At 41.4% G+C, this 13314-nt stretch overlaps 1 protein-coding gene across 4 annotated transcripts in view; it reads right to left on the bottom strand.

The window, feature by feature from the left end:
- Positions 1-13314, bottom strand: part of GIGYF2 (GRB10 interacting GYF protein 2) — a 674098-nt gene that overhangs the window by 227851 nt on the left and 432933 nt on the right. For all 4 annotated transcript variants that reach the window (XM_033959534.1, XM_033959536.1, XM_033959537.1 and 1 more), the window contains one exon: positions 10336-10436. In XM_033959534.1, the coding sequence (XP_033815425.1) occupies positions 10336-10436 (101 nt within the window). The remainder of the gene's footprint in view (positions 1-10335; positions 10437-13314) is intronic.

The raw sequence follows: 13314 nt of genomic DNA, 5'->3' as shown, positions 1-13314 counted from the left end.
TTTTTATGGTGTCGACTATAGGGAAGTTATGTCCATTCAGGGAAATTGTAGTGTCTTTGATTTTGTCATTCGGGCTTGCCAGAAAGAATTTGTTTTTTTCAGAGTTGAGTTTAAGTTTGAACTCAGTCATCCATGATTCAATTTGATTTAAAGTTAATGCTAGATGATTCCTCGTCTCAGGGGTCAGGTTTGTTAGGCGAAGGACTATGGTGATGTCATCGGTGTAGATGTAAAATTAGATTTTTAGTTTTTGCAGTAGATTCGCCAATGAGGCTAGGTAAATGTTGAACAGAGTGGGGGATAGGGGGGAACCCTGTGGGACTCCGCATGGGTTTACCCAGCTGGACGATTGATTATTATTGCTATGGACTCGGTACGATCATTTAGTCAAGAAACCTTGGAACCATTTTAATACATTACCGGTGAGTCCAATTGTCTCCAAGCAGTCAATTAGGATGGCATGATCGACTAAATCGAAGGCACTACTCAAGTCTAACTGAAGGATTAGTGCACTAGAACCTTGGCTGAATAAGTTCAGGAGGGAATCCAGCAATGAAGCTATAACTGTTTCCGTGCTGAACCCGGAACAAAAACCTGATTGGTTGCCATGAAGTATGCTGAATTTATCCAGGTACGATACTAAATCCTGGTTTACCAAGCCTTCCATCAGCTTCACAAAAAAGAGAATGTTTGCAATGGGTCTGTAATTCGATGTCAACTTGATAGATTCCTTGGGATTTTTTACAATTGGTGTGATTAGTATCTGACCTAGCTCCTCGGGAAATGTACCAGACAGTAATAGAGAGGAGAGCCAATAGTGTAACTTGGCTTTGAAGGTGATTGGAGCGGCTTTAATGACGTTTGGTGGGCAACTGTCTAATCTGCAGTACGAATCGGCATATTTTGAGTTGAGTTTGCAGAATTGATTGTAGGTGGGGATAGAAAAATTATTCCAGTACATGTCTACCCTGGGTTCGTCAATGTGTTGGGCGACTGGGTAGTTCAAATGGTTGGATCTTAGGTGATTTATTTTATTTTTTTTAAATTCTTTATTCATTTTACATCTTACAACAAGTGTATTATAAAATAACATTTAAACTTATACAATATCACTTGATTCTCTATTAATTTAACTTAAATCATAATATTTAAACCCTCCCTCCCAACCCTAATAATTCATATGCAGTACATATATCATGTAATATATTATATATTCTGTCCTATTAATCTAATCATTTAATATCAAATCATAAATCCCACCCCCCCATACTTTGCAATTATACCTATTAGGGAAAAATGATAATCCAATAATTACTCATTACAATATTTTATTAATGGCCTCCAAACCTCCTGAAAGTTATTAAAATTACCTTTCTGCAAGGCTAACATTCTTTCCATCTTGTACATATGACATAATGAATTCCACCAAAAACTATAATTTAATCTATTTCAATTTTTCCAATTAAATGTAATCTGCTGAATGGCAACTCCTGTCATAAAAAGTAATAGCTTATTATTCTTTGCAGAAATTTGACTTTTCTTCCTCATTAACATTCCAAATAATATAGTATCTTAGGTTATTGATTTTGTGGTAAAAATTCAGCCAGAGCATCGGCTGATGGTGGGGAGTCTGTAATGGGGCAGGAAAAGGCCTGTATATTGTAAAGATTGTTAACTAGTTTAAATAGATTCTTGGTGTTGGTGGTCTATTTTTTTGCGTAAAAATTTGTGCGTTTTGTAGTTATAAGTTTTTTGTATTCTTTTAATTTTTGTCTCCAATTTGTTCTTTCTTTGTTATCTCCTGATTTCAGCCATTGTCTTTCCAGCTTTCATAATTCTCTTTTTGCTGTTCCTAGCTCAGCTTCAAACCAGCTGTCCAGGTTTTTATTTCTCGTTTTTCTTAATTTGATGGAGGCCATCTTGTTTAGAATCTGTGTGCTTATATGGTCCAAGAGTCTACAAAGAGGGAGTCTGAGTCTGACGAGATATCATAGTGTGACCAGAATTCCACTGGGTTTACCAAGCCTCTGGTGGCTGTCATTTTCCTAGTCCTTTTTGTCTCCTTGGGTTTGGTTGGGGAGCGTTTGGCTTGCCAGTTGAATTGGAAATTGCATAGGCAGTGGTTTGACCATTGAGTATCGGTCCAAGTGATTTGCTGCCAGAGCATTTTGGGACGGACTAGGTCTTTGGAAGAAAAGGTAACTAGACCTAGTTGATGTCCTTTTTGATGGGTTCTTTCTGGGGGTGGTACAAGGAAGTCTAGAGAAGCAATAAAGGATAGTAATTCTTTGGCATCGCCTTGCTCTATATGCTCTAGGTAGATGTTCAGGTCACCAGTCAGTAGGTTGTAGGGACCAGCAGTTGAGTTCGTAAGGAGGAATTCAAAGAAGGTATTCTTGGCAGTGGACCATTTCTTGGGAGGAATATAGAATAGTGTGATGATTAAGGCCTCTTTTAATTGGGCTGACCAGAGTTTACAAGAAAGGATTTCGATGTCAACTGAGGATTTCGAAGCTAAGATGGTGGATTCAAATGAGTCTTTAACAATGATGGCTAATCCTCCCCCTCTTCCCCTGCTTCTGAGCAGAGAAATGATTTTGAACCCAGGTGGGAGACACTCGCGTATGATGATGTCATTATTAGACATCATCCATGTTTTAGTTAAAAGGACAAAGTCAGGGTTTGTCTCCTCGAGCCAGTCTTTGACCAATTGTGACTTATTCCTAATAGATCTAATATTTAGGTAAAAACCTTGGACATTTTGAAGGTGGGGGGAGTCGGTTGTTTCTGAGAAGGAGATTTTCTTCAGTCTCCGCTGGTATTTATGAAGAGGTCTGTTTGGTTTATGTAAGGAGGGTACGACCGGGATTTGAAAAGGGCCCCATTCGGAACAGTCATGTATGAATCGATGGACAGGTCTCTGGGGTTCTAAGTTGGTGTAGTGGGGTCTTGTGAGGATTGAGATAGGTGTGGAGTATAGGGCATCAGCTGACCTGTTTTTGTAACAGGACCAGTAAAACATGAGAAACAATATTAAATGCTGATTTACAGAAGCCATTTTGTTGTGAGATTGTAATTGGCTAAACCTGCAAATTCTTATCAATTTTTCCAGTCAGTTAGCTAAACGTGCAAATTGGCTAAACATGCAATATTTATCAAATATTACAGGTAAACAACTTTGCTTTCTGGGCTCCAAGAGAAGAATGAAAAAAAGAACCACGTGTCTAAAATAACTAGCGACCTCCAAATAGTACAAAAGAACTCTTAACATTAAGGAGATGCCAGGAGGAAAATTCTTATCCACAATCTTCATTTTCAAAAAGCATTTGACAAGGTACCTCATGAAAGACTTGAGGAAATTAGAAAGTCATGGGATAGGAGGTTATGACACCTAGATCCTTTTCCTGGATAGTGACTCCTAACATAGAACCCAACACCACGTAGCTATAGGTCGGATTCCTCTTTCCCACATGCATCACTTTGCACTTGCTCACATTAAACATCTACAACAACTGGTGAAGGAACAAACAGTACTTTAAATACCTTTTTAAGCTTCAGTGGCGCTCAGAATTCCTTTGACCAGGAAAAGAAATTCCTCTGAACCAGGACACATTTTAAGCAGCGGTTCACTAGCAAGTTAGCGGGTTCTCTGAAGCAGCCAGGGTTGGTGAAACGCGTCAGAACCTCGCCGGGTCAACGCTAATTGAACATTCAAGATAAGTTCTTTATGAACTCACGTTTTTTGAATTCATTCACATATTGAAGAGTTATTTCACTAAATGGACATAACAATTTAAGAATGTTTTTTAACAAGCACTTTCATTACCTTTTCACTTTTAATGGTGCAATGATAGATTCTACAAAAAACGCTCTCTAGGGGTTTTGTACTCCACATTGAGGTTTTTTACTCCATCTTGGATTCTGAGTGCCACTGAAGCTTAAAAAGGTATTTAAAGTACTGTTTGTTCCTTCACCAGTTGTTGTAGTATCCATGAATTTTGGGAACAAACCCTGAGTTTGAATTTTCACCCAGTTGTGTGTATTGCACATTAAACATCTGCCATTTTGACACTCAGTCTACCAGTCTTACAAGGTTCTCTTGCAATTTTTCACAATCCTCTTGTGATCCAACAACTTTGAACATCTTTGTGTCATCAAAAAATTTAATTATCTCACTAGTTGTTCCCATCTCTAGATCATTGATAAATATGTTAAAAAGCAGTGGCCCCACCATAGTGGTCCCACCACAGACCCCTGGAGAACCCCACTATTTACCCTTCTCCATTTATAATATTGACCATTTAAACCTACTCTTTGTTTTCAGTTCTTAATCCATAATAGGACATTGTTGAGGATAAATTGAAACCCTCAGCTCAATGTGTGGCGGCGGTTTGATTCTGACTTATCAGTCTTTTAGAAGATCGGTAAAACTTATTTGTTTGATAAATGTGCATAATTAGGTATGTCATCTATACAGCAATGTCAATTCTTATCTGTCATATAAATTTGCTCTGTTTTACAGCTTCTTCTTATTGTGAACCGCTCTTAACCATGATGTATTATGGTATATAAACAAAGTTATTATTATTAGACTGTTAAGAATTATCAGGAAAAGAAAGGAAAACAAAAGATGAAAATGTTATAATGCCCTTGTATCCCTCTATGGCAGTGGTCTCAAACTAGTAGCCCAGGGGCCACATGCGGCCCGCCAAGTACTATTTTGCTGCCCGCTCTTTGCAGCATCCTCCGGCTTCCCCCCTGGCCTCCCGCTCTTACCTTCAGATAATTACCGCAGCCTGCAGAGAGAATTGCCGGTACTGTAGCGATCCTCGCAGGTTGCTGTTGTCCTCAGCAGCACATTCCCTCTGCCGCGATCCTGCCCCTGATGTCAGAGGAGGGGCGGGAACGTGTTGTGGAGGCCAATGGTGATCCTCTCTGCAGGCTGCGGTAACTAGCTGAAACTAAGACAAGGAGGCCAGGGGGGAAGCTGGAGGACGCTGTAAAGAAAGTGGGAACATGCAGGCATTCAGGGGGTGGGGTTAAGATTTATATACTATAAAGAGTTTTACCTCATGCAAAATTGTCATTTTTTTAATAAGACATTAACTATTTTTTTCTGCAGCTCTCCAAGTACCTACAAATCCAAAATGTGGCCCTGCAAAGGGTTTGAGTTTGAGACCACTGCTCTATGGTATGCCCACACCTCGAATATTGTGTGCAGTTCTGGTTGCCGTATCTCAAAAAAGATTTAGCGGAATTAGAAAGGGTACAGAAAAGGGCGACAAATTATAAAAGAGATGGATGACTTCCCTATGAGGAAAGGCTAAAGTGGATAGGTCTCTTTAGCTTGGAGAACAGACAGCTCAGGGGAGATATGATAGAGGTCTATAAAATAATGAGTTGAGTGGAAAGGGCAGATGTGAATCACTTGTTCACTCTTTCCAAAAATACTAGGACTAGGAAGCATGCGATGAAGCCTCTAAGTAGTAAAATTAAAACAAACTGGAGAAAATATTGCTTCACAACGTGTAATTAAACTCTGGGATTTGTTGAAGAGAATGTGGTTTGGATAATTTCCTAAAAGAGAAAGTCCATAGGCCATTTTTGAGGTGGCTTGGGGAAATCCATTGCTTATTCCTAGGATAAGCAGCATAAAATCTGTTTTGTTACTTGGGATCTAGCTAGGTACTTGGGACCTGGGTTGGTCACTGTTGAAAACAGGATACTGGGCTTGATGGACCTTCGGTCTGTCCCAGTATGGAATTCTTATATTGTAGATATAGTGTAAATATAGAGTTTAACATGAAAAGCAGAAATCTCCTTAGATAAAAGGAAGAGACCATATAAGACAAGACAACGCAGCTTCAGTAAAATGCAGAAAGGAGTCTCTACAAAATAAGACTTGAAGCTCTAAGATCTTTCTGGTCAAAAACATAGCTGTTAAGAAAACCATTTTTCACTTAAGATCCTAAGAGTAGCTTTGTATAGAGGTTCAAAAAGTTTTTTTGGGGGGTGAGGGAGGGAGTTGCAGAAGGCTTCTGTATTTGAGTAAAGACTCCGGAGAGGCAATCTTCAACCACATTAGACATTTTGGCCAATCCAAAGCTACAAGGATCATTTTACCTCAATGATGAGCAATGCAATGAAGATGTCTGCTTAACACTGACCACGGAGGAAAAACATATAGGTGGTCTATTTGTCACTGTTGTAGAAGAACATTTAAACCCATCACATAAGTGTCCTTCCAATGGATGAAGAATCTGCGGACTTGAACATTCCTCCCAGTTGCCATCAGATCTAGCCCCGGGACTCCTCGATTTAATCAGATGGAATGCTTTAGTCAATAACTGCCACTTCCCCAGATCCAGAGAAAGTTGGCTGAGAAAATGAACTGAGTATTCCGTTCCAACAACATGAATTGCTGAAATTAGAGGAATCTGGGCCTTGACACAGCAGAAAAGAATCTGTTTTTCTGGCTAGATGGAACAAGTTTGTCTCCCCACCACCTAATGACATAGGAAACTGTCATGTTGTCAGAGAATTGTCACTGGCTACCATCAAATATGAAGAGCAAAACATACTACATAACTAATCTACTATATTTCTTCAAAGGGGTGAATCATCTTAAAACAGAGTATTAGGCAGGTTACAATCTGGTTGATATTGTGTATCTGGATTTTCAAAAGGCATTTGACAAAGTACTTGAACTAAGGCAAGTATTGGGCAGACTTGCAAGAAAGTTATTTGGAGTAGAGGAGTAACCTCTAATGATCAGAGCAGCGAGCTGAGACCCAGGGAAGCCAGGGTTCAAATCCCATTGATGATCCTCGTGACTTTGGGCAAGTCATTAAGGAACTAAAGACAGTACTGGGCAGATTTGCACGGCCTGTGTCCTATATATGGCCATTCAGTTGAGCACGGGATGGAGAGAGCTTCAATGGATGGGATGGTTTAGATGGGCTGGAGTGAGCTTTAACTGAGACTCCAGTAGATAGAACCTAAGCACACTATCGGGCAGAGCTCTGAGTTTCTGGCCCTGAAATATCTAATAAAAGGACCATTTAAATTAAATTATTAATTTATAGAACGTTTATTGCTGGGCAGACTGGATGAACCATTCGGGTCTTTATCTGCTGTCATTTACTATGTTATCTCATGAAAGACTTCTGAGAAAGTTGTAGGATAGGAGGTAGTGCCCTATTATGGATTAACAACTGTTAAAAAAAAATAAAAATCTTTATTCATTTTAAATCCAGCATAAAGTGCAACATATTATCAATCAATTAACTCAATAGACAGCACTCAATTCCTTCTAATGATACAATAAATACATAACCACCTCCCCATTCCCACCCATCCTTCCTAAAAGATGGAAAGCAGACAGTAGGGATAAATAGTCAATATTCTTAATGGAGAAGGTTAAATGGTGGGGTTCCCCATGGGTCTGCTGGGACCACTGCATTTTTTTTTTTTACATATTTCTCAATGATATAGAGATGGGAATAACTAGTGATATAATTAAATTTGCCAATGACACAAAGTTGTTAAATCTTAAAAGGATTGCAAAAAATTGCAAAATGGAAAAAAAAACATTTAATGTGAGCAAATGCAAAGTGATGCATGTGGGAAAAAAGAATCCAAAAATAGCTATATGATGCAGGGTTCCACATTAGGAGTCATTGCCCAGGAAAAGGATATTTGTCATCATTGAGGACACGTTGAAACCCTCAGCTCAGTGTGCGGTGCCAGTTAAGAAAGCAAATAGAATGTTAGGAATTATCAGGAAAGGAATGAAAAGCAAAATGAGAATGTTATAATGCCTATGTATTGCTCCATAGTAAAGCCAAATCTTTAATACTATGTGCAATTCTGGTAACCACATCTCAAAAAAGATATAGTAGAATTAGGAATAGTACAGAGAGGGTGACAAAAATGATTAAAGGGACAACTTGGCAAAAAGCAGCTAAGGCTCTTCAGCCTAGAGAAGAGATGGCTCAGGTAAGATATGATAGAGGTCTATAGAATACTCAGTGGAGTGGAATGGGTAGACGTGAATCACTCATTTACTCTTTCCAAAAATACTGCCAAATCTCTGCCTGGACGCTTCTTTTCTCTCCCTTTCCATAAGTAGATAATACTTCTGAAAAAGCTACAGTCTTTACAAAAGGTTTTAAGCCCTCTCCCAGCTCCTGAAAGGCTTTCTGCACTGCAAGTGGGGAGTTGCTGGCCAGGTCATTTGTTCCCAGGCAGATAACATCATCAGTGTTAGCATTCTTAGTTTCTTCTCTAATTATAGTTAGTATTTGCCTGGTACTCCTGGTGGCTGAGGATCCATGAAGTCATTTCACTATTTTGGGTTTCTTGACCTGTATTTCAAGGTTAATGCCTTTGATGATGGAATCCCCTAGCAGCTGGCGGATAGGAAACAGAGAGAGTGTGTGTGTGTGTGGGGGAGTAAATGGACAATACTCGGACTAGAAAAAAGTTGCCAGCGGGGTGCCGCAGGGCTTGGTGCTTGGACCCGTGCTCTTCAACATATTCATAAATGATCTGGAAACTGGTACGAGTGAGGTGATTACATTTGCAGACAATACAAAGTTATTCAGAGTAGTGAAGACACAGGGGGATTGTGAAAATCTGCAACGCGACATAACCACGCTCGAGAAATGGGCAGCGACGAGGTTTAACGTGGATAAATGTAAGGTGATGCATGTCGGTAACAAAAATTTCACACACAAAAACAAGATGTCCGGGGCGGTACTTGGAGACACCCCCCAGGAAAGAGACTTGGGAGTACTAGTCGACAAGTTAATGAAGCCATCTGCGCAATGCGCAGCAGCGGTGAAAAGGGCAAACAGAATGCTAGGAATGATTAAGAAGGGGATCACAAACAGATTGGAGAGGGTTATCATGCCGCTGTACCGGGCCAGGGTACGCCCTCACCTGGAATACTGCATCCAGCACTGGTCGCCGTACATGAAGAAAGACACAGTATCACTCAAAAGGGTCCAGAGAAGAGCGACTAAAATGGTTAAGGGACTGGAGGAGTTGCTGTACAATGAGAGATTAGAGAAACTGGGCCTCTTCTCCCTTGAAAAGAGGAGACTGGGAGGGGACATGATCGAAACATTCAAGATAATGAAGGGAAAAGACTTAGTAGATAAAGACAGGTTGTTCACCCTCTCCAAGGTAGGGAGAACGAGAGGGTACTCTCTAAAGTTAAAAGGGGATAGATTCCGTACAAATGTAAGGAAGTTCTTCTTCACCCAGAGAGTGGTAGAAAACCGGAACGCTCTTCCAGTGTCTGTTATAATGGAAAACACCCTTCAGGGATTCAAGACAAAGTTAGACAAGTTCCTGCTGAACCAGAACGTATGCTGGTAAGGCTAGACTCGTCCTGAGTCTTTGACCTAAGGGCCGCCGCGTGAGTGGACTGTTGGGCGCGATGGACCACTGGTCTGACCCAGCAGCGGCAATTCTTATGTTCTGTTTTTGGCCTTTTTATTTGTGCTTTGGGTGTGTTTTCCATCTCGAGTTACCTTAACTGGTTCTAGTTCTACCTCAATTCTTTTTTCTTGAACATTGCAACAGTTTAATGCAGCAAAGGAATTCTGTAGGAGTAATAATTGTGATGGTGAATGTTTCTGTGTCACACGTCGCAGTCTACCAGACCTATTTACTCCTGGGTTGTTTTATTCCTTGAGGCAGTGGTGGTAAATTGGTATGATTCTGTGGAGTAATAGAAGCTACTTTGCCTCCAATTTCTGCTTCAGTTTCCAGAGCTCCTCTTTAATACTAGCAATCTTAAGACAGATGGGGCAAGCCTTCAGCTTCCCAATGGTGTGTCTTGGAACTAAAGCACCACAATGATTGCACAGAATAAAAGTCATCTTGATTGGCTGGAATGGAAATTGACTGAGTATTCTTGATTATTTGGTTACCTACATATGAGTAGGAAATCCTGGGATGGGTAGGTGTATAAGTCTTATCCAGAGAACACAGATCCAAACTATACCAATACAGTGAAGGAACAGAGGATTTAAAAAAAATATATATTTTGCAAAATGCAGTATAGGAAAGAAGGAAGAAGTTGTTGTTTTTTTTTGTTTTGTAAAATGCAGAATAGGAATGATGGAGAAGATTTGGATCTAGACATGTATAAAATACTACAATTAGATTAAGACCAGAAAAATGAGATTAAGACCAGAAATATGAAATTCTAAATATTTTAGCTTTTAGAAGTGTTCTTTCTCTCAGAGCTGGGTCTCAGGAGAGGTGCTTGGATCCTGTATAACAAACAGGAATAGGAGCTTAGCTGTATAAAAGAGGTTTTACCTGCAGGTTGGGAGGTTGTTGTCTGAAGCTCCCATATTGAGCCAGTGTCCGGCACTGACATAGACCTCGTTACAGGTGGAACAGTGTTCTGTTCAGATATTCTGCAATACAATTTAGTATAGTTACTCTCTCTCTCTCTCTCTCTGATGTTCACTGCATGAGAACAAATTGTTTGTACACTAATTCACCAGCTATCTTTGAAGTTCTTCCACTGCAGTCCCAAATATATAGAACTAGTCTTTAAGCCTGTTACATTAACGGGTGCTAGAATAGATGTGCCTGTCTGTCTGTGTTTCTTTCTCTCTCTCTCTCCTTGGCCACTGCCTGTGTCCTTCTATCTTCCCCCCCCTCCCCAAGCAAAACTGTCTGCCCCCAGCACACCCCTCCACCCAAAGCAGCCCCCTTTCCCTCTCCCTGACTGTCTATCCGTGGCCCCCTTCTGTATTCACCCCAGAGCAAAGCTGTTTGCCCCCAGCACAGACCTCCCCCCAAAGCAGCCCCCTTTCCCTCTCACTGTCTCTCCATGACCCCTTCTGTCTTCCCTTAGTGCCCCCAGTGCCGCCTTCCATGTCCTTAATGTCCCATTCAATGTCCTTAGTGCCCTCAGTGCCTTCTTCCTATATCCTTAGTGCCCTCAGTGCCTCCTTCCCGTGTCCTTAGTGCCCTTTCCTATGTCCTTAGTGCCCCCAGTGCCTCCTTCCAATGCCCCCCTCAATGCCTTTTAGACTTTGTTCCACCCACACCCTCTCACCGAAGCCAGCCTGCCTGCCTCCCATCCCCCTGTGCAGTAGAACCTTTAATTTCTACCCCCCCTCCATTCTCCCATACAGTAGAATTCGCCATTTACAGCATGTTTATATCTACCCCCCGCCCCCCCCCCCCACGCCAGTACCGCTGCCATGCAGTCGACCCCACTGACCCTGCCATCGTGAGACGAACACAAACCTCCGGCCTGCAGCAGCTCCACAGCACTCTACACTTTCCTTGGCGGTGAAAATCAAGACAGTAGAAGGCTGGAAGCAGAATGTTTACAGTGCTGTGGAGCAGGCCAGAGGTTTGTGTTCATCTGGCGGTGGGAGGGTTGGATGGTAGGCTCAACCCGTCGGGCCGAATGGTACCGTGTAGACACCTCCTTAGGCAGCAAGTTTCGGACGCGCACCGCCACGCATTTTCGTCGACCCGGGGCTTCGGCGCCATCGATGGAGCGAGCCTCTTCATCTTGTTTCTTCGGAAGCCACCCCCTCCCCCGGAGCGACTCCGACCTGTACCGGGCCCTCCAGTAGGTCACACTCGCACATCCGAGCTCTCTCAGCAGGGAATTTTGAAAGCTGCGGCGGCGCGAGGTGGAAAGCAGGTGACGTAAAACCCGCGCATACGCACTCGTGTTTCCGCGACGGGATCAGGGAACACGATTTTTTAGTGCGCATGCGCGGCCTATCATTTTATTATATTAGATGCCAAGCATCTTATCATATCAAATTTCTTGGCACTATGAATTTGAGATTCTACAGTTGGTCTGCCACTAGTGGACAGCCTCCATCCCAGAGTTTTCCTATTACTATCAACTGTGGCATATGCAGAATTTACTATTTACCCTATAAGAAGATAAAACTAGCATGCACAGTTAAACCCTAAATTTCCTGGCCAACTTAACTAATAATGAACCCTATTTACTAAGTATGTCTCCAACAGTCACAAAATGGCTAATATTCAAAGTGATTTAACTTGACAGATATGACTCTTAACCAGTTAAATTGCTTGTTTGGAGCTAGCCACTGAATATCATCACAGACCAGTAAACTCAAAGCTGGTTATTTGTGAAAGGAGCTGAGGCTGAATCAGAACTTATGCAGTTAAGTGCCAATATTCAGAAAACCTGCTTATGTTTAGCAGTTAAATCAGATCACATAAAAGTCAGTACTATTTTTATATGGTGTCACTTGGGTGGCTGAGTGCTGAATATCAAACTTAACAATGCAAGAGATATCTAGCCACGTAAAACTAGATATTCAATGCTGGTGCACTGGCATTAAAAACAAGCTCACTATTTCCAGCTGAATGTCTACCCCTTGGTAAATGGGTCTCAGAGTGGAAGATTAAGTTCTTACCTTTTTTTTTTGTTATAAGACATAGGATTCTGTACCATAGCTATTGCTTCCCACTGGTTGCGAATCTGCAGAAGGGTGTCACTCAAAACTTCGAACTCCTCCCCTTCTGCAGTGGAGAATAACTCCCTCTTCAATTAGTACCAAAGTAATAGAACTCCATTGAAACAGAAGAAAAGAGAAAGAGGAGCAGGGGAGAATCAGAGAATCAGTTGAAGAAGTATTAACGAAACGGATCCGTCAGAGTCAGTTATTGGGGCCACTAAGATAAATGGTTTTTCTATGAATTTTTGATAAGTCTTATGAAATTTTGCAACAGCATTGATTTCATCCTTCTAGATTAATGGTCTTTCTATGAGTTTTTACGAGTCCCACAAACAGAGTTAGTTTCAGTGACCACTTGAATTCTGAAAATTTCATTCATTTATGATAAAACTGCTATTTTGCACAGAATTTTTACAAGACCTTATATAACTTCATTATGAACTTTTGACAACCATATCAACTTCATTTATCATAAAATCACAAAATTCATTGATTATAAAAATGAATTTATATTAATTATTGCACTTAATGAATTATTGCACTTATATCAAAGGGATGGAGGTGGACCAATGATTGAAACCATAATGCAGTGGAACCTTGGTTTACGAGCATAATTCGTTCCAGAAGCGTGCTGCTCCCCCCCCCTGCTCGCAAAGGCCCCCCCCCCCCCCGAGAACAGGCACCTCCGCCCGACCAACTTTAACTCACCCCCCCCGGTCTGGCACCGGCACGCAGCCCACAGGACGTGCCGGTGCCGCTTGAAGATCTTCTTCCTGCCTCTTCCGGCTTTGAGCATGCATCTGCACATGCTCAAGCCCTTCTAATTCTC

Source organism: Geotrypetes seraphini, chromosome 9 (assembly GCF_902459505.1).
Source record: "Geotrypetes seraphini chromosome 9, aGeoSer1.1, whole genome shotgun sequence".
NCBI lineage: Eukaryota > Metazoa > Chordata > Amphibia > Gymnophiona > Dermophiidae > Geotrypetes > Geotrypetes seraphini.
Note: the sequence above shows the minus strand (reverse complement) of the source record. Positions and strands in the feature narration are given on the sequence as shown.